At 32.7% G+C, this 20,215-nt stretch overlaps 4 protein-coding genes across 5 annotated transcripts; all 4 read left to right on the top strand.

Annotated features, from left to right (window-relative positions):
* The first annotated feature begins 1,534 nt into the window (after positions 1 to 1,534).
* On the top strand, positions 1,535 to 2,371 carry LOC123210929 (fasciclin-like arabinogalactan protein 14). The gene has a single exon (XM_044629428.1). The coding sequence runs from the start codon at positions 1,535 to 1,537 to the stop codon at positions 2,369 to 2,371; it is 837 nt and encodes a 278-aa protein (XP_044485363.1).
* Positions 2,372 to 4,094: 1,723 nt separating this feature from the next.
* LOC123210414 (DNA-directed RNA polymerase II subunit RPB7-like) lies at positions 4,095 to 6,530 on the top strand. The gene is made up of 6 exons (XM_044628756.1): positions 4,095 to 4,562; positions 4,683 to 4,848; positions 4,963 to 5,013; positions 5,203 to 5,268; positions 5,363 to 5,431; positions 6,265 to 6,530. Exons 1-6 carry the CDS (start codon positions 4,447 to 4,449, stop codon positions 6,325 to 6,327), a joined length of 531 nt encoding a protein of 176 aa, XP_044484691.1. The 5' UTR covers positions 4,095 to 4,446; the 3' UTR covers positions 6,328 to 6,530.
* Positions 6,531 to 10,395: 3,865 nt separating this feature from the next.
* Positions 10,396 to 17,290, top strand: LOC123212043 (putative glucose-6-phosphate 1-epimerase). Of its 2 annotated transcripts, none has more exons than XM_044631069.1 (9): positions 10,396 to 10,643; positions 11,965 to 12,039; positions 13,180 to 13,236; positions 13,320 to 13,480; positions 13,797 to 13,937; positions 15,270 to 15,372; positions 15,477 to 15,576; positions 16,394 to 16,644; positions 16,900 to 17,290. In XM_044631069.1, exons 1-8 carry the CDS (start codon positions 10,533 to 10,535, stop codon positions 16,606 to 16,608), a joined length of 963 nt encoding a protein of 320 aa, XP_044487004.1. In that variant the 5' UTR covers positions 10,396 to 10,532; the 3' UTR covers positions 16,609 to 16,644; positions 16,900 to 17,290. The 2 variants fall into 2 exon arrangements, with proteins under 2 accessions (XP_044487004.1, XP_044487003.1); XM_044631068.1 differs by having other exon boundaries at positions 10,397 to 10,643; positions 16,868 to 17,290.
* A 1,475-nt stretch (positions 17,291 to 18,765) lies between these two features.
* Positions 18,766 to 19,905, top strand: LOC123210927. The gene has a single exon (XM_044629426.1). The coding sequence runs from the start codon at positions 18,766 to 18,768 to the stop codon at positions 19,903 to 19,905; it is 1,140 nt and encodes a 379-aa protein (XP_044485361.1).
* The last annotated feature ends 310 nt before the right edge of the window (positions 19,906 to 20,215 follow it).

Below are 20,215 nucleotides of genomic sequence, written 5' to 3'. Positions count from 1 at the left end.
TAAATGTAAGCTTACATCCGAGAGGATAGATTTGACTCTAAATTCTATACAAACTCGGCTGTATGAAATTGTATGTTTAAATATTCGCTGTTATATAAATTGACTAATGGTTGGAGGGAGGATTCTAATTCCATTAATACGAACATGGGCTAAAGCCTCTGTTAATAGGTCCTTGTTTTGTTTGCAAGAAGAGAATTGCTCACACCCACCGAGCAATTAATTAGCTCAGTCATACCCAACAAATGTCAATATTAACTGACGTGTCAATTTTTTAATCTAAAGAAGGAAGTGTGGTAAAAAGTTAAATAAAAATAAGTTAATCATGAATTTGGCCATGCAAGTTATACCTCTCTTTTAGCCTCCTCTGCGAACACAAAGTTGGTTTACCGATTAGGTTTATATTTAGGAATTGAGGAAGTTCCGGAATTAGCGGTTAGCAACAATGTATTGAGCAATACAGCGATTTGACAAATATTTCTAGGCAAATTGAATGTGTCCATAAAAAGCTTTCTCAATCAAATATAGTTTAGACTCATTTAGGTTAATGATACTTCCCACTCCAACTTTGATGAGATGATTATTTTTCATCTTTTAAATTTAAACAAATCCATATTTTGTCTATATACTAAATTTGTTTAAAAATTTTGTTAATTTTATTTTTAAGAAAATTGGTGAAAGACAAAAAATTTGTCTGTCATTGCTAAAATTAAATTATAATCCTTCAAAATTAAAAAAAAAATTATCCATCCCTAATTAATAATATTATAAAAAGTTATTAATGGAACTATCTTCTTTCACTGTCACCAATCAACCTTTCAACTTTATGATATTGTATGCTTAGACTTTTTTATAATCATCACGTATTCAATTTTGTGAACAATTTTTTAACTCTGTTGCTCTTATTTATTGTTAAGTCAGTCTAAATTCACTAGATCGCACTCAAATTTATTGTTAATGAGTTTCACTTTGATTTAATCTTACTCTTTCCACCAAACTCTTGCGTTTATATCACAAGAATTGTATTACACATTGCTATTATTGATCAATACCATCAATTTCTCTAATCCATATATTTCATGATAAATGAGAGAAGTATATATAATCGGAGTTTAAAAATTGAAAAATGAGAGTTAAAAAGAGATTTTGAAGGTGGTTAACTAATAACTCCAAGTGGAGGTTCAATCCAAGTTACAAAAAAATAAAGTGAGCATTGACATGTGCACTCTGAAAGAAGGGAAAAGCCTAAAAAAGGGACAGATGAAAGATGATGCATTTTAATGGTCAGAAAATGAATTTATGGTAAGAATAAAATTGAATTATGTATAACATTATATTATAAATATGATATTAGAAAATATAAATGATCAAGTCAACAGTCAAATGAAAACAATCGTCTTCTCTCTAAATTTTAACCATGTAAAACACTAAGCTAAAACCCACTGCAAATATGGCGGAATCCATTTGAATCCACTCATTTCCATTTAAATTCACTTCTTCTTCGTCTTTCCTCCATCACTATTCTTCGAACTTAAACATGTCTTCTTCTTCTTCTTCTTCTTACTCAACATCAACTCTAACTCTCCTTCTCTTTTTTCTCTTCATTTCTTCCTTGCATGCTTTCAACATCACAGAAATCCTCCAAGAGCACTCAGAATTCTCCACCTTCAATGACCTATTATCTAAATACAAAGTTGCCGGCCAAATAAACAGGCGCAAGACCATCACCGTCCTCGCCGTCGACAATGGCGCCGCCTCCTACCTATCCAACTTGTCCGAGGACGAGGCCAAGGCAAAATTGAGCCTCCACGTCATTCTCGATTATTACGGCATTAGAAAGCTCGTGGGATTAAAAAAATCCACCTTACTTACCACACTTTACCAGACCAGCGGCGAAGCTGGGGGAGACAATGAAGGGTTCATAAACGTCACCGTTTTGCGCTCTGGAGACGTCGCATTTGGTCCGGGTGCTCCGGACTCGGTTCTTAACTCTAATTTAATGAAGTCAGTATATTCTCAACCGTATGATCTATCAGTATTGCAAGTAAGCAGTGTAATAGGCTCTTCAAATTCAACAGCGCCTTCGTTTGCGCCATTGAGTGCTCCAACAAGGGCTCCGCCGCCACCTGAGGCCGAAGCACCTGCCAATGAAGAATCGCCTGTGGAGGCGCCTTCTGAAGAAACGTCACCTTCGGATGCTCCAGCTCCCTCCCCGGATGACTCATCGGCACCGGAAGCAAGTTCTCCCACCGACGACGACAGTCCTCCGGCTGCGGACGATTATGAAGAGGGGTCTGCCTCAGGAGCAGCACCTGGTGTAACCAGTTTTATGGTGACGGTTTTTTGGGCTCTCCTTATGTTGGTGGTGCGATAGGGATAATGGTATAACCTTTTTGCTTACGAAGTTTTGTAGTTCTTTTCAAATAAAATCTTTGCTTAGATATTTTGAATTTGTTGGAAAATTATATCATCTTTTTTATGATCAGTTTAATAATTATCAATATTTTAGGTATGAGGAAATATATATATACTTGGGTACAAAATTTTATAAGGTTTATTTTTATCGGTTAGTTTTAGTTTTTAATAAAATTATGTATACCCACTTTGAATACATAAATGTGTACATATTTATATGTGTCATCAAGTGATTGGATGATTTTGAATTAAAAATAAAACAATACCCAATCGTATAATGACACATATAAGTATGTATATATTTATGTATCTAAAATAGATACATATAGTATTACTCTTTAGTTTTACTCTGTTTTATTAAAGTCGTTGTGTCTTTAAAAGGGGTGTTTAGATTGGAGTAATGAAGGTTAAGTTAGCATATTTTATTATATGAATTATCTTATTTATTTTGGTCAGATAATAAAAAATTATTTATTTTTAATTAATAAATATAATAATATTTTAATAATTTTTATTATATTTAAATAATATAATAATAATAATTTATATTTATTATCAATTTTTATATTTATTTTTTATTTTTAATAATAAAAAATTATTCTAACCAATAGTATCTAAATATTAGTTATGTTATCAAAATATATTAACAATTTATTATATGCCAACAGACTTGTTTTCACTTTTGGTATAGTGAAATTTCAAAATAACCCTCTTTAATTTTTTAAAATTCAAATATTTATCTATAAATAAAATTATGTTAAAGTTAATAATAAAACTATCATTTAACCCAAAAAAAACATAAAATTCATTACATTTCATGTTCTAAAATTTAACAACTAACAACTTCACTTTTACCTAAAGTTTTTAAACTTTAAAAAGTAGCATTTTCCTCCTCTCCTTCCCAAACTTAAGGTTTTTTTCCTTCCTACTCCTATCACCGGCAATGATACTTCAACCCTAATATGTAGAAAAAAGTTCAATCATCTCTCCTTAAGCCACGACATCGTTTGAATTAGACAAATCTAGACAATTGGTTGTTCAAATGAAGTGTCTATTAGTGACTCTTTGACTGGATGATGACACGTCCAGACAAAAATCACTTAGATTTTCAAATAATTTTTGTTTGGATTTTCAAACGATTTTTGTTAATCCTTGATTAGAGAGGGTTGATTTTTTGTTTATATAATAAAAATTAGGGGGTTTATGTAATTTTTTGTTTTTAGCACACTAGATTTTGTACTTTTAGCCTTTACATTTTTCACTACACCCTCGGATTAACATTTTTAAGGGTTTCCCCAAAAAACAAAAATTAGAATAAAACCCCTAGCGTCTATTTATATTGATTACCTTCCTTATGTCAAAGTTTGATGCATACATTAAAAAAGTTTAACCCATCACTTAATTATTTGACTATCCTTTTAAAAATTTTAATATTTTATTAATTTTATCGATTTTTAAGTTAAATTTTTTTTTTTACTTTGTTCAAAATTGATTTATATACAATACGATATTTTCATACGTTTACAATGATTAATAAGTTTTATTTTGGATGATTTTATTTATTTATTTTTATTTTTTATTATAATTACCAGTTTAACCAGAAATCACTATTTAATATCTCTATATTATTTTAAATGCATTTTTCATTATTTGATGTACCTAAATTCTTTAAATCTTGCTTTATAAATAAACTTGAGGAGTGCCTGCGCCTCCAACCAAACGCGGGTTTGATCATTGAGTCCAATCGAGTCCACTTCTGCTGCCAAACGAGGCGAGCAAACCTGATAAATATTACTATCTGTCTGGGTTGGTGCTCACTCCAACAATTAGCCTCCTCATCTTTATCTTTAGGGCTTTTTTTACTGGTAATTTCTGTTACTGGACGAACTTTGCAACTATCGTTTTTTCGTGGGTTTCCAAGATACCCTCGAAGTTAGAATCTTTCTCCGTTTATTCACGTTCTGGAATTTTGTTGGGAGAGATACCTTTTTATTCAAATTGAACTAGAAATCAGATCAAATCACAAAGTGAAAGATGTTCTTCCACATAGTATTAGAGCGAAACATGCAACTGCATCCGCGTCACTTTGGCCGCAACGTTCGCGAGCACCTCGTCTCCAAACTCATGAAAGATGTAGAGGGCACGTGTAGGTAAGTTTAATATTATGTAAAATTCTTTGCTATAACTAATCCTTTTACTTGATTCCCCAGTTTTGACCTAACCAATCAAGGGAAAAGAGAAGACACTAATTTTATTCGGAATTTCTATAGTGGTCGACATGGATTTGTGGTGGCTATAACGGGTGTAGACAGCATTGGGAAAGGGCTCATTCGAGATGGGACTGGATTTGTGACGTTTCCAGTGAAGTATCAGTGTGTTGTGTTCAGACCCTTCAAAGGGGAAATATTAGAAGCTGTTGTGACTATGGTCAACAAGGTCGGTTCATATCTGTAATGATACTATTTCGTTGCTTGTTTAGTGATCTGTTATATTATATGCAATAGTTTTCGGAGATTTTGTATTTTCTCATTATATTTGGAAATTTGATAGATGGGATTTTTCGCCGAAGCTGGACCTGTTCAAATTTTTGTTTCAAATCATGTAAGTTTTCTTTGGTCGTGCGTGGTTTCAGCTTTGAGGAAACATTGAAATTGGATATTTGACTTTACTTTATATTTTGTTAATTTCTTTGAGCTTCTACTTTTTGTTTTACCGTTTTGATGTATTTAATAAAGGCTTAAACTTCATTGATTTTATATTCATCTTCTATGGATGCCATTTTACGTTTAGTTGATACCTGATGATATGGAGTTCCAGTCTGGAGATATGCCGAATTATACAACCTCTGATGGATCAGTAAGCTTCGGTTTTAACTTCTCATAGGAATGATACCGTTAATCTTCTAGTCTCACAATTGTAAAGTTAAAATGATGCCTTGTACTTCTTGTAGGTCAAAATTCAAAAGGACAGTGAAGTGCGGTTAAAGATAATTGGGACTAGAGTAGATGCTACTGAAATTGTGAGCATTTATACTTACTTTATTAGTCAAAATATTGGCCAGTATTTCTCATACCTGGTCATTGCTCCATATGGATGTATTATCTTGAATTTAGATTCTGTCAAAAATAAACTTAAACCTAGCATATGCTCTGGCTTGTTGTAATAGGACCAATTCTCCAGAGAAATTATATATTTAGTCTTTTCAGTCTTTAAATATACTCAATTTTCTTTGGCATAGCTTTATGATTTTCTCTAATGCTCTGTATATGGGTGGGACCAGATGCTTTATGCAAGGGCTGGTCATGGGCATGTCTTCTTTTAGGGTTTACTTGTGGTAAATTTTAATGGATTGATGAAATTTATACTCTAAAGTCACTTCCATGTATTTTCATGCTCATGCAACGTTGGGATTTGAGTTAACTATCTATAGAGCAATTGTGTCATTCTGTGTAAACTGGGGATATCAATTTATACAGACCAATTTGAAGAGCATGCACTATCAATGCTTATGGTCAACTATTTCACTAAACTTTGCCCCTTTGTTACATTTGTGAACAAAGAATGATGCAAGTATCTTTGGCTAATACAATGGCCCTGCTTACCATCCATAGAAGTGTCCAAAATGGTTTCAGATTTGTATGTTTTGAAGTTATTCATAATGGTTGATGCTGAAAATTTGACTTGAAATTGAAGTAACATTTAGTTAGGATCCTGTTGTATCTGGCTTGATATACAAATATACTTTTAATATTTTAAACTGTAGTTGTTTTAGCATGATCTTTTTATAACCACTATTAGATAATTGATCAATCTGTATGTGCTTCTTAACTTATCGTTTTACATCTTTTGCAGTTCTGCATTGGCACCATAAAGGACGATTTCTTGGGAGTGATTAATGATCCTACAACACTTTAGGAAGCTGTGGCTTATTTGTTTCTTGGTGTGGGAGTTATTGCTTTCTTTGCAGTCTCTTACAATCTTGTTGTGTAATTTCTGTAGGCATTGATTATTTCTTAGAAACAATGTCATTAGATCTATTCTTAAGAAGCTTTTGCTTGTGGACTCATAGACATTGTTGTAACATTAATACTTATTCAAATGATGTTTACTTCAGTCAATTTTCTTACCCTTTTTATCCATGTGATCTTCTCGTGTTTTGATGGACTCCGGGTCTCTACTTGGGAAAAGATGTAATATTAGGATGACCCTGGTTTTTAGAACTTAGGTAAGATGGGTGGCTGTTGCACAGCAAGGCTGTTGCCTAACAAGAACTAATGCACCAGCCAAGCAATTTATGGTTAAGTCAGCGGCATCAGAAATTGCAGTACTACTTCTGGTACAGTTTATGGAACATGTTTCCCTTTGGGACTGTGATCAGGGGCAGAGAAATGTGAAATTGCTTTGAGATGCGGGTAGAATGAGAACTAAAGAACCACTGACCTCTCAGGGACACCTGGAATCCTACCTTTCTTGAGCCTTTTCCCTCCTTTTGCTGCAATGAGCTGTGTTTATGTTTCTGTTTATCAGAAGACAAGTATGATCAGGGTTTTGGATTCATAATCTTTGTGAACATTCAAGGTGCTCAAGGAGCTATGAACAAATCAAATGGGTATGTAATATTTTTATGACAACCTTATCCTCAGAAGTTATTGTACAACACCTAGGACATACCAGATTGTGTTAATTTTTTCCAATTTTCATTGTGTTAAAATTATTTTTTTTTTTGGCTATTGTGTTATTATTGAAAACTTTTCAATACAGCTTTGCATGGTTCTGGAAGAATATGCCTATTGTATAAGCACTCTGTAGTTAGATTATCTAAAACATGCATCAGATTCAATGCATTTAATATTGTTTGATTTGCTTTCAATTAGCATCACGTGATTGACATTTGAAGATTGTTAGCCATTTCTAGGATGCAATTGGCTAAGCATGATTTCGAAATATTGATTCCGTTACTATTTTACTGAGTTCATCTGATTCTATGTTAGGGTGCACAAGAAGTTAAAGGGTATGATCTGATGTGCATTGATGTAATGGTGAACTTAAAGAATTGATTTCGGAGATTTTTATCTGAATTGTCAACTGGGATTTGTTTGAGTCTTTTGTTCTTGTTAAATGCTGTTTCAAGCCTTCAAATTTGTTGCATGCATCTTGAATAATTTGTGTCAGACATGAAGATCACGCACTGTTGCAGTCAAACACCATCCTTATGCCAGTACACGCCGTCATTCATCCAAACAAAACACAAAACATCAGGTTGTATTTCATGAAACGTATAGTTACAACTAAGTTCTATGCCTTTTCATTTCAAAACCGAAGAGACAATGGGGATCCTGTGGAAGCAATGGAACAGGAGCTAATTGGTGAACTACTGGTAGGAGTTGAAGAGAAAGCATACTCAGGCAGCAGTTTGAAGTGTCCTGAATCACCAGGAAGCCTAATGTAAGGCAAAGGAGGTGATTCACTAAACCAAGAATCTGCAGAAGCTCTGTAGTGAATGATGAATCTGTAGATCCATATCTGTATGGTGAGTGTGAGAGTGGGAGAGGAAGAGATTTATGAGCTCAAACAAGGGCTTCGAACTTGGTACAATATTGGCCAAAGAGTTGGTTGGTAGAATATCAATTTCTTCCCGCCGAAAATGAGAGCACAATTCCAACTTGAAGGCAAAATTTTAAACGCCTCACCAAACCTGACCATTTTATCAATAATGCAGGCCACTTTGCAGGATTATTTTATGGCAAATTGCTCCTTTTTTAACCATTTCAATCCTGGTAATGATCTGGATTATGGCTTTTTAAGTCAAAAGCGGAAAATGTGCCCCAGGGATGGGCACCTGCCGTCCCTACCTTGTGCCCCAATAGGATTTGACCATATATATATTTTTTTTGATGAGATTGAATAATATGTTATCGTATGATTACATACTATTTTATATTAAATTTAAACTTATTTAATCATATAATAATATATTATTTATATATTTAATGATATATTCAAAATGGTATACACATAGTTTTATTATTTTAGATAAAATAATATTCAATCACATAATGATATACATAAATATGTATATATTTAAAATGAATACATATAATATTATTCAATTAAAATTACACTTGTATAATAAATGATATCAAAAGAGATCCAATAACTAGGTTAATTACTTCAATATTATCATCATAAATAGAATTAGAAGATTGTATCACTACCATGAATAAACAAATTTTGATAGGATTCAATAAGTGTGACATTACACTACACAAAATAAGAATAATTAGATTAATAAATTATTAAAGTTTGAATAATATCATATGTTTAAGTGGTGGGTATAAGCAAGTATAAACAAATTATTATATTAATATATGATTTGATAATCCTATTATTTATTTTATTTCTAAATGATGAATTAATTTATTTATATTGGTTAATATTTAATTATTTATGCCGAACATAATGTTTTAAATTTTATGGATAATATATAGTAAGCTAGTATAACAAATTATTTTTAAAATACTTACCACAAAAACAAATCTAACCAGCCCCCTTTTGAAGGACCGCATTTTCATGTGCAGGACTTTTTTTTTTTTTCAATTTATGCGGCATGTTTAAAACTACTTGTTTAGAGTAAACCCACGTGCAAAATTAATACAAGATTTGTTGCCTTTGTTGGTACGAGCTTTTTGTACGTGTATTAAGACTCTGTAAATTGTACAAGACCAAAAACATCACTTTAAAATTCTTTAAAGCAACGTTTTGATCATGTGAAATGTGATTTTCACTCAATTTTCAAACTGAGTATCTAGGTTTAGATTTTAGTAGACCCAACGAAATAATAACAATGATAATAAGGTTAGTTTTTTTACACCCCCAACTTATTGTGGAAGAACAGTTCCCCCCCCTCCCTTAAGTGTTAAAACATAGAGATAAAGGGCAATCTTACGAATTTACCTCACGTATATTTAACATTATAGAGACAGAACCCCAATTTAAAATTATGAATTGTTAAAAATGAGCTTTCACGGTTAAGTTTGATGCCAAATTTTGAAAATTGGAGGTGATGTATGATGTTTGTAAAACCAAGGGGAAAGAATATTATTCCTCCTTACAATGAGATTACATGCTACCACTAAAATTATGGGGAATTTTAGAATCTACCTGTAAGGTTTTATCAATGTTCCATGGAAACTATGCTAATGCCGATGCTGACTTTATGTACACCTTTGTGAATTATGTGAGGTTAGGGCAACCATTCACGATTTGTATAAAGACATTAATAAGTAAGAGATGTTATTTATACATTGTCTCATTCCTCTTTAAATAAGTCAACATAAGAAAAAGTCAACATTTGATGAACGATTGTTCATATGTAGTATATACACACATAGACAAAATTTCACTTATCCATATAAAATTTGTCAAGTGTTCATTCAAGATTCATTTGTTGTAATCAAACTTATGAAGGTATTATACACAAAATAATATGTGTGGATGAAATTTTGAAACTCTATTATAATTAGGTGCAATCCTTGATAATTAATTTGATATATTTGTAAAAATTTATTACTCGTTTATGTTTGGTCAAAACGGAAATAAATTAAAAAATCTAAAACTCATAACCTTTTTAGATAGGTTATCCACAAGTCGTGTAAGTAACTCGTTCGTTTTGTCAGATCTACTTATGATGGGTATTTTGCAATTTTTTTAATATAATCATAATAAATGAAATTAGCCAGACCTTAGGGGGTTAAGTTTTAGTGAATATCCAGAGAAATGTACTTTCTTGCGAGGGAATAATAACAATATTTATTTATTAATATTTTCCCTCAGGGCATATTTTGGTAATTATCCTGAGATATTTGGTTCTTTATTAATATAATCATAATAAAAGAGAAGGTAACATGCAAAATTATCCTGAGAAATAATAATAAAAGAAAAAAAAAAAAAGAAAGCGTAAAAAGAGGTAAAGATTATCTGAAAGTCGAATCCATAATTAGTAGACCCCAAAAATCTTTTAAAAAATATTAAACTTTCTTGCAGCCTCAATCTCCTATAAATTCTCCCACACGGTTCCGGTGGATTCGGTTCGATCCAAAGACACAGAAAAAGACCGATCCATGGATCACTCGACCTCCTCCGGCGACGACAAGCTTTTCGTCGAGCATTGTAAGGGCGTCAACGGCCTCGAGAGAGTCATTTTACGCGAGGTCCGTGGTTCATCTGCTGAGGTATTGCCGATCCTTTTTTTTCTTTCTTCTTTTCTCATTTTAGTTGTTTCAATGATCTTGATTTATTCGTTTCCACAGATCTGAGCGAATTGTATGCGAGTTGATGAATTCGGTGTTTGTTTTGATAGTCTTGTATATTTTTATCGATTATGTGAAGGTAGTGATTGTGAAAATGTAGAGGCAATGAACTGTAATGGTTGATGGGATTTGATTTAGAAATGTGTATGTGGTTTATGCTGTTTTGAATCGTTAGTTATAGAATTGGATGTTTGTTTCATTGTTGTTTGTCGTTTATGGATGATGTGAAGGTGGTGGATGTGGAAATGTGGAGAAATAATTTCCAAGGTTTGCCAGAGTTAGTTAAAATGCTAAAATGCATGGTGTCTTAGGAGTTTTGTTTAGGTATATGTAGATTTGGCTGTTTGCTTCAATAGTTGTGTGTGGTCTATGGATGATGTGAAAGAAGTAAATGTTAAATGTGGAGAAAACAAAGTCTAAGGTTGTTGGAGTAATATATATTACTATTGTGTATGATGTTTGAGTAGCTGTTTGTTTCTATCATTTTTTTGCCACTTATGGATGATACGAAAGTAGTGGATGTGAAATGTAGAGAAATAAGTCTGAGAGTAATGTAGGTTACCAAAGTGTATGAGCTTTAAGTGGTTCAGTTATGATGTATGTAAAATTGATTATTTGTTGTAATTAAAATTACTAATGCCCATGAGCTTTGAGCCTTTTTGTTACTGTTTCTGCAGACTGTATATTTTGGTTGTTCTTTGTGGTTTATGGATAATATAAAAGCATTTCATCATGAAATTACTATTAATTGTAATTGGGATTTTTTAATAGCATAATAGTTGTTTTGATATATTTTTTTATCTGAATGTCTAATTTATTATATCGCCTTCTTACATTCATATGCTAAGAAAAAAAATCCTATCTTTCTTGTTCATATATTTGGGTACATTCTTGGTTCAGATGAAAAACCAAATGTTCCTTTAATATGTTAGTTTTCTGTGTTGGTTCCCTCTATATATGTATAACTATATTGATTGGTTGAACATTGATTGGCATGAAAAAAGTTGCTCATGTTGACCATCTTTTGTTTAATTGATAAATTTCTTTAAAATTGATTGGTTTATCATGATTAGCTCTCTTTAGAAATGTTATTTGTTGGTTTATTATTATTTATTGTTGAGGACATCTTGTTTTTTACCTATAATGAGAAAGTTAAAAACTGATTCAAATGATTATGGTTGGATTATTATTATCATTATTCCTCATCCTTTTTTCCTTTCTTCATTGGTTTGGTCAAATACAGGTATATCTCTATGGAGGACAAGTAACATCTTGGAAGAATGAATATGGGGAAGAACTGCTTTTTGTTAGTAGCAAGGTACTTATATACGTAGTACCTGCTTTGTTTTAACAACCAAATTAAAATTATAAAATTGACTTTGTTATAATGCCCTAGCTGTGGGTACAAGGAATATTTTTGTTTGTTCCTGTTCTGTATACACTAATGTTAAGGTAATGATGTTAGACTAAAGGTTAGTCTCAGTTCTTAATAAAATATGTGGTAGAAATTATTTACAAGATACATTGTGATGTCATGTGCGCATACATATGCTCATGCTGCTGATGTGTTAGTGATGACATATTCTTTCTGGACACAGATATCACAGTTACTTATACACAAGGTTTGAAATGGTTAACTAAATTAAGACATTAGGAATCGCCACTATGCTCACTGCAGATTTGCCTATGTGATCATAATATATAAATATGTACATATGCAAGCATGAAAGCTCTTGATTTAGTGACATTACAATATTTTTCTGTTATTAATCATTTTAATTTATTATAGGATAACCAGCATAGTTCATTAAATATCCAACCCACAGAACATGTAGGATTGACTAAAAGGGATACAGTATTAGATTTGAATATTTTTCCCCTTCTACATCTCTTTTACCTTTATTTGATTAATATGAACATCCATTCATTTATATTAGATAGCTTGTCAACATGCCTTAACTTGCATATTTCTGCTTGGCTTCTAATTTGTATGCCCTATCATGTCCAGCATTGTAGGTTGCCATTCAACTGGAAAAGTAACAATAAACATAATATATGGGCAAATGCTACAAATGATGATGTGGCTTTGATAAGAAAGTTTGAAATATGTGTTCTTACGAAAGAAACTTTACCAAAGTGAATAATGGTCCATTAAGAAGGTTTATACCTAAGTCACCATATATCTTAATATTTAAAAATTTAAAATCTTCCACTTAATTCTATTCATCATGTATCTAACAATTCTTACTCATGGAAAAAGAAGAAAAAGAACATCTATTGTAATGGTTATTTACCAATGTAATTTAGTGTGGGCCAAATGTATTAGGATGGTGTTCTGTATATGATTACTGGCAACAATTGCTAGCAAACTTATCTGCTGAATTTTACATTTTTGTTGGGTTTTTAATTTGTTTTTTTGGTTGTTTATCTTTTGTAACATATTTTTCATCTTCATCAGGCTACTTTTAAACTTCCAAAGGCTATTCGTGGAGGCATTCCAATCTGCTTTCCTCAAGTATCTGCATCACAGAATTGTTTATTTATTTTTCCAATCACTTTTTTTTCTGTTCCTTTTGATGCATAATTTTCTGTATGCAGTTTGGAAACCATGGCTCTCTTGAGCAACATGGATTTGTGAGGAACAGGATGTGGAGCATTGATCATGATCCTCCACCATTTCCTACAAGTACCGCGAACAGGGCCTTTATTGATTTAATCCTTAAGCACTCTGAAGAGGATGTGAAAATTTGGCCTCACAGGTGCATAAAGAAAATTTGACTGTTACATGTTAATTCAGTTTGAATGTATAGCAAGGTTATCTTAGGCTCCTTGTATATCTTTTAATTTTCTAAATTGATTTATGTGATGCCAAGAATTAAGTTTGTCTATTCCTGCTTGTGGAAAATGTGTGTTTTCACAGAATTAGTACCTACTGTGGTATGGAGTGAATTGAGAGCTTGAAAAACATTTTCATAGTGTGTATGTGTGCGTTATAGATACACTTATATCTTTATACTTTTACATTCTGCTTTTTTATTAAAGTGTTGGTATGTGATATGTGACCACTATTTTCAGATATGAGTTTCGCCTAAGGATAACTCTTGGACCTGGAGGAGATTTGATGTTGACTTCTCGCATTCGAAATACAAATACTAATGGAAAATCATTTGCGTTTACATTTGCATATCACACCTACTTTGCTGTTTCAGATATCAGGTTTTCTAATGGCCTTTTTTACCTATCTTTTGATTTTTTTTTCAATTGGTTTTAATATCCTGCAGACTTGTTGAAATTGTCATTTATATTCTGCAATATGTTTTACTTTTCAGAAATTGGCAATGATAAGTTTTTTCAATGGTCTTGATCTTTTATTAGCATTATGAATTACTGTCCCTTCTTTATGGTAAAAAAAATTGTCCATCTTTTCTTTTTTACATCATGATATATGATTTGGTAAGTTTTGTGGGAAATCAAAATATTGGTAGAAGTTGTCAAAAGCAGTAAGGTGGCAGTTATTTTTTGACAACATAATGTTAAAATATAGAGAATTCTTAAATTAAGTTTATTATGAATTCTCTGTCCATGTAGTATGTCACTTTTACCAATTGATCCTTTGTATACAGATTTGGTAATTTCCCTAATAATTTCATTAATGTTACTTGAGGGCAATGTGCTCTTTTTTTCATGCCGAATAATGTTTAGTACCTGTTAAAATGAATAGTAAGAACCTATATATGAGATTTCTGCACCTTTTTTATGCCCCTGTGATACCTGTTTGTTCATTAAAATTTGTTTTTGTTATAGCAACTAAAATATTAAATTTTCATGTACAATTGTGACAGTATGACTTATGAATGAACATAAGCGACAATGATTCTTTAGTTGAGATAGGGTGAAGTTCTTTTATGAATTGTAACTTGGTTCTAGGCGCCATCTTCATTAACATTTTTTGTATTAATTCTTTTTGTCATATAATTTTCACTCTTGAATTTATGATCTTTGATATCTACATCTCATGCACAAATTTGTATCAACTCAATTGCTTTAATTTAAATCATATTAAAATTCTTAGGTTTCCTGACAAAGCTTGTGTTGTCTTTTTCTGGATATTATGTCTATTCTTACTTCACAATTTATGATGGATGTTTTTCTCCAGAAAATATTGTATCTCTTGAGACATATATAATCATAGATCAGATAGTATCTTTCGGAACAGAAATGATTTTGAAATTGATAGCTTAGGCAATATGGAGATTGGAGAGAACCGTGTGTTAGTGGTGGGCAGTAGTGAACCTGTGGTAGGTAGAGACTGGTACAGATTACCAAGGAAAAGAAATGATGTCATAATTAAGATTATTAATTGACCATAATATTATTAGTAAAAAAAATATGTTCATTAGAATTTCAGTTTGTAATTTTTGGGTTTTATTAAAATATACATGTCTAGATTTTCATAATCAATGGTTGCAAGGACCTAACTTTGTAGATAGTTGTCAACTAATGATGTATACTTTGCCAACCTACATTCCATGGTGCTATTTTTTTTAGTGAAGTGCGGGTAGAAGGATTAGAGACACTGGATTATCTGGACAACTTGAAGGGTAAAGAGCGATTTACTGAACAAGGGGATGCAATAACTTTTGAATCAGAAGTTAGTGTCTGCTCTAACTGGTTGATAGTGATTCTGTGCTTTCTTTGTAGATCTCATTTTTGTTTTTGTTTTCATTAATTACTATACCTTTTCTTTTGGTAAAGGTAGACAAGATATATCTGAGTACACCTACAAAAATTGCTATTCTGGACCATGAGAGAAAGCGTACATTTGTATTGCGAAAGGATGGACTTCCAGATGCTGGTGAGTTAGCACTGGATATATGGTTCATCAGTTTCTCAGTTCTCCTTGTATTTATGTATGCTTGCAAGTTAGATCACAATGAGGGGAAAAAAATATTTCACAGTTAGAAAAATAAGTGCAATGTTAGTTAATATGGTACCATAATTATAATTTCCCTGTGTTTGTGTCTGAGTAGTATTCCTACAACTGTAACTTAACCATGGCTGGGAAGGGTCAAGAGACCATTTATCACACAAAGTTAATATGTGAAGGCCTGTCTGGTTGTGGATGATATTGATTCTAGTGTTATGTTCTACCCAACCTTTGGACTGGTGGAAGATGAAGAGATAGCTTTTCCATCCCTGATGAATTTTGCTTCGTTATTTCCTCTTGGCTTAAAATGGTGCTTGCTTTTTCTTGTTTCTCACCCTTGTCCTTCTTTAGTGGACCGCTTATTCTCTTTTGTATAGCTCTTCTTATTAATACAACTTTCATGATGTCTTATTAAATGGGAAATGTGTACACCACTGGTGAGCTAATAAATTATGCAGGATATGCAGAAGTTTATGACGAATGTTTTTGTAATGCCTCCAATCTGCATTATCATAATTAAAGATTGTTTGACCAACAAACATCCATGCATTAGTTGAACTCCATCATATTTAATTGAAGATAATTCTTTTCCTATTCTTTCTTTTTGTTCTAATTTAGTGTCTGAAGCTTGTTGCATACGTATTAAGCTGGCATGGGTTCACAAGTTAATATTAGCATGCTTATTGGTATGGCATGAAAATCACCATTTGCTTCTAGTGGTTTTTAGTGTGTTTCTTCTCTGCAGTCGTCTGGAACCCATGGGATAAGAAAGCAAAGGCAATGACTGATTTTGGTGATGAAGAGTATAAGCATATGCTGTGTGTAGAGGCTGCGTGTGTTGAAAAGCCAATTGTGCTGAAACCTGGTGAAGAGTGGAAAGGCCGACAGGAGATCTCTACCGTTCCTTCTAGTTACTGTAGCGGCCAACTTGATCCACAAAAAGTACTCCTAAGTGATTAGAGTATGGGAGTCTTTATGGCGCATTCCACCTCACAGGTACTTTACTTTTCACTAAATTTTATGATTAACCTGCTCGTACTCGTAGAATGCGTATTGTTTCAAGCAAATGACTGTTATGAAAATGAGGTTGCACCTCGTATCTTGAGGTTTGAACTTGGTACATGTCTTCATACAATTCTGACTGTACTGAATGCATTCACGGAATCTTAATATCAAAGGTCGAAATAACTTTTGTTTGGAAATCTTGAAATTATTATAGGTACTTGTTTGGCATTGTGCATCTTGTTGCAGTCAGCGGATTCTTGCCAGGTTTTTTTTCAAGGCAGAGTTCCAAGGGAAGGTGCAAAAAGAGGCATTCAAGAAAGAGGTCTTTAAGTATGTTGTAAATGTTTTGGCCTTCTGCCGGCTGAAGAAGGAAACGAAGATGAGAAGATTTATAAGCATTTAGGTTTCATTTTTTCAAATGATTTGAATTGAAATTGTTGCCTTTGGTTTAGAAAATTTCCTGTCTATTTTTTTGTTCTTTGTGAAATGGTGGGAATTTTACCTCTGGTGATGCACATAGACATGAGAAAAAAAAAAAAAAAATTATGATTCTGATCCTGTATGTAATTAGAAATTCCAATCTGTATTTCAGCTAAAATTGTGTTAATTGTTGTTTTGCTGGATTTCTTTCTTTCAACTTTTTTTTTTTTCTATTTATTATTTTTAGTTTTTTAAAGTAGATAAATTCAAATTTCATATAGTGCTAATTCTTGTATTAACATGAAGGTCAAATGAAAGGCCCAGAAAATTCATGTTATATCTAATGCGGTTGGCCTATATAAACTAAACAAAATTATAAAATTGCTGGTTGCTTTAACCATATTTAACTTATTTTAATTTATTTAATTAATCCACATGATATTAAATGGTAAATTTTAATAACCCCTTTTGTTTTTTAACATATATATGCTTGTCATCCCTTACATTTTAGGAATAATTACAAAACCCCAGTTAATATCCCTTATTATTATTATTTAATTTTACTAATTTGTCCTTATTTAAAATCATAATTAATTTAAAAAATAAATATGTCAAAACACATTATCATTAATTTAAACTTATATTTCATCAATAAAAAATATACTACAATAAAGTTAATAATATATTAATAAATTGTATATATTTATTTTTATTAAATAATGATACATATCATAAATATTTTTGATGAAATTTTCAACAGGAAGTGAATAAAAATATCAAATTTAGTTTAAATGAAATTATTATTTTGAATATATATAGTGTTTACAAATGGAATTTATAGGGGAGATGATAGGGGGACCTAGGCAAGCCCGGCCTGTGGTCTATTTCGTAACTTTGGTTGGTTTAGCCCATAAAAATTCGATATCAGAAAATGAAAAATAAAAAGTAAAAAGGGGCGGAGAGAGAGAGAGAGAGAGAGAGAATCACAGGAAGATGAAGAAAAAGGGTTCCTATTGTTTCTTCAAAATCTTCTGATTCAATTAAAACCCACCATAATTCTTCTGTTTAACACTGAAATTAAGCGTCAAAATGATATAAAAAATCAAGCGTAATTCTAGAGAGAGAAAGAAGAACTAGGAAAAAAAAAGGAGCTTTAACTTAATGCAAGAAGAAGAAGAAGAAGCTACAAGTTGGAAAATTTTCTTGCTCTTTCTTGAGCTCCAAACAGGTCAGCCCGTCGATTTTTCTCTCTCTAGAATCTTTTTTGTTTCAAACTTTCATGTTTGATTGCAAAAACCTGAACTTTAAGAGTTAGTTTTTGGCGTATTGTGATCCACGTAAACTTTTCGTTCTACTTTTAGATTTGATATTTGAATAAGAAGAGAGGGTTTTTGCTAGATTTAGATTGAGGTTATTTTTTTAAACACGGGTTTGGTTCAGTTTGTAAATATGGATATGGGTTGGCACTGTTGAATTGGAAGTTGAAATTTTGTTTAAAAGATTGGCTTTTTTGGGCTTGGTTTCAGCATTGATGGGTTTTGTTAGAGTTAGTGTATGTACAATTTGAATGTGAGCGGGATTGGTTTTTTGACCTGAAAGGAAAAACTCCAAAATATCTGATTTAGTCGGGGTTTTGGGAAGTGAAATTTAGTAGTTTTGTGAGGATTATATGTGGGTTCTTTGTGGTGAGAAATGCATCGGCCTCAGCTGCATTCACGGCTCAATCTTGTTGAGGTGAAAGCTCAGTTAGTAAAGAGACTTGGGCCAGATAGGTCAAAGCTGTATTTTTTTTATTTGGATAAGTTGTTGAGTTTGAAGCTAAGCAAAGTTGAGTTCAATCAGCTCTGTTTGAGGGTTATTGGGAGAGAGAATGTTAAGATTCATAATCAATTAATACGTTCAATATTGAAAAATGCTTGTAATGCAAAAGTTCCACCTTCTGGATCGACTCAATATGGTGATGGTCTTGGATTTACCAGTGATGGGTATCAACAAAACAGGGATGTTTCTCCTTGGGGGGCACAATCAGGAGTCTCTGTTGGTTCTGATGGAAAGGTAGAATTTTCTCAGCAATCAACAATTACAGGTAATAATGTGGTTTTGGAAAATGGAGATTTGGGTTCTCATGAAATACAGAAGCCGTGGCAGAATCATCAGGTTGTCTCCAAGAAAATGAACAATGAGGGGAAGATTGGGCTTTGTCACCCTGCCAAAGAAAAAGTATCTGCTGATGGTTTACCATCTGTAGATAGCAATGGGCAAGGTGAAGTATTAGTTGGAGATGGAATAGAGTTATCCACTAGAAGTCCTATTCAAGCACCGCTTGGATTACCACTATGCTCATTTAGTGTGGGTAGAGCCCGCAAGGCATCACATTTAGCAAGCAGTGGTAGATGCTTTAGCTCCTATGACAGTGGTGGACTGCTTGACACTGAGACACTGAAGAAGCGCATGCAAAACATTGCTGCAGCAGAAGGCCTTGAAGGTGTATCAGTTGACTGTGCTAACTTTTTGAACATTGGACTGGATATATACTTGAAGAGGTTGATCAGGTCTTCCATTGAACTGGTAGGAGCCAGATGTGGGCATGACTTGATGCCAAAAAATATCAGCAATTACCATAATCATGCAAAGCGAAGTGGTGTCTTCCCAGGTTATCACTTTCACATGCAAAGTAACAGTAGGCCTTTGGAAGAAATGATTGAACATAGACACGATCTCCTAACATCTTCACTCGATTTCAAGGTTGCCATGTGGCTGAAACCACAGCAGCTTGGAGAAGACTGGCCATTGATCCTTGAGAAAATTTGCACACATTCACTCAATGAATAAAGTTTCAAACTAAAGTTTGATGTCTTGTAGATGTTATTAATTTAATATTTACCGCTCCAAAGTGTCTCCAAAAGGAAACATCTTTGCTTGAGTACCAATGATGCAGTGGTTGCTCTTACATGGATTTGTGAATGAATTTTCCGCCATCAGGATAAAAATCTTCTCCATACAAGAATGAAAATCAGAGCAGGGTATTCTCTCTTACAGCTTGCACTCTTTCAGTTCAGAATTCTGCACTCGACAGCAACCAATCAAAAGGGACGGGAAAGAAAGAAGACCCACGTTTGGTTGCTGTGTTGTATCAGTATTT

Source organism: Mangifera indica, chromosome 3 (genome assembly GCF_011075055.1).
Source record: "Mangifera indica cultivar Alphonso chromosome 3, CATAS_Mindica_2.1, whole genome shotgun sequence".
NCBI lineage: Eukaryota > Viridiplantae > Streptophyta > Magnoliopsida > Sapindales > Anacardiaceae > Mangifera > Mangifera indica.
Note: the sequence above shows the minus strand (reverse complement) of the source record. Positions and strands in the feature narration are given on the sequence as shown.

Excerpts from the sequence above, each read along its gene's own strand:
- LOC123212043 (XM_044631069.1), top strand. The coding sequence starts at position 10,533 with ATGGATCACTCGACCTCCTCCGGCGACGACAAGCTTTTCGTCGAGCAT. Across the intron at positions 12,040-13,179 it reads TGCTTTTTGTTAGTAGCAAG|GCTACTTTTAAACTTCCAAA; the intron begins GTACTTATATAC and ends CATCTTCATCAG. Across the intron at positions 13,481-13,796 it reads GTGAAAATTTGGCCTCACAG|ATATGAGTTTCGCCTAAGGA; the intron begins GTGCATAAAGAA and ends CACTATTTTCAG.
- LOC123210414 (XM_044628756.1), top strand. The coding sequence starts at position 4,447 with ATGTTCTTCCACATAGTATTAGAGCGAAACATGCAACTGCATCCGCGT. Across the intron at positions 4,563-4,682 it reads GATGTAGAGGGCACGTGTAG|TGGTCGACATGGATTTGTGG; the intron begins GTAAGTTTAATA and ends GAATTTCTATAG. Across the intron at positions 5,269-5,362 it reads ATACAACCTCTGATGGATCA|GTCAAAATTCAAAAGGACAG; the intron begins GTAAGCTTCGGT and ends TACTTCTTGTAG.
- LOC123210927 (XM_044629426.1), top strand. The coding sequence starts at position 18,766 with ATGCATCGGCCTCAGCTGCATTCACGGCTCAATCTTGTTGAGGTGAAA.
- LOC123210929 (XM_044629428.1), top strand. The coding sequence starts at position 1,535 with ATGTCTTCTTCTTCTTCTTCTTCTTACTCAACATCAACTCTAACTCTC.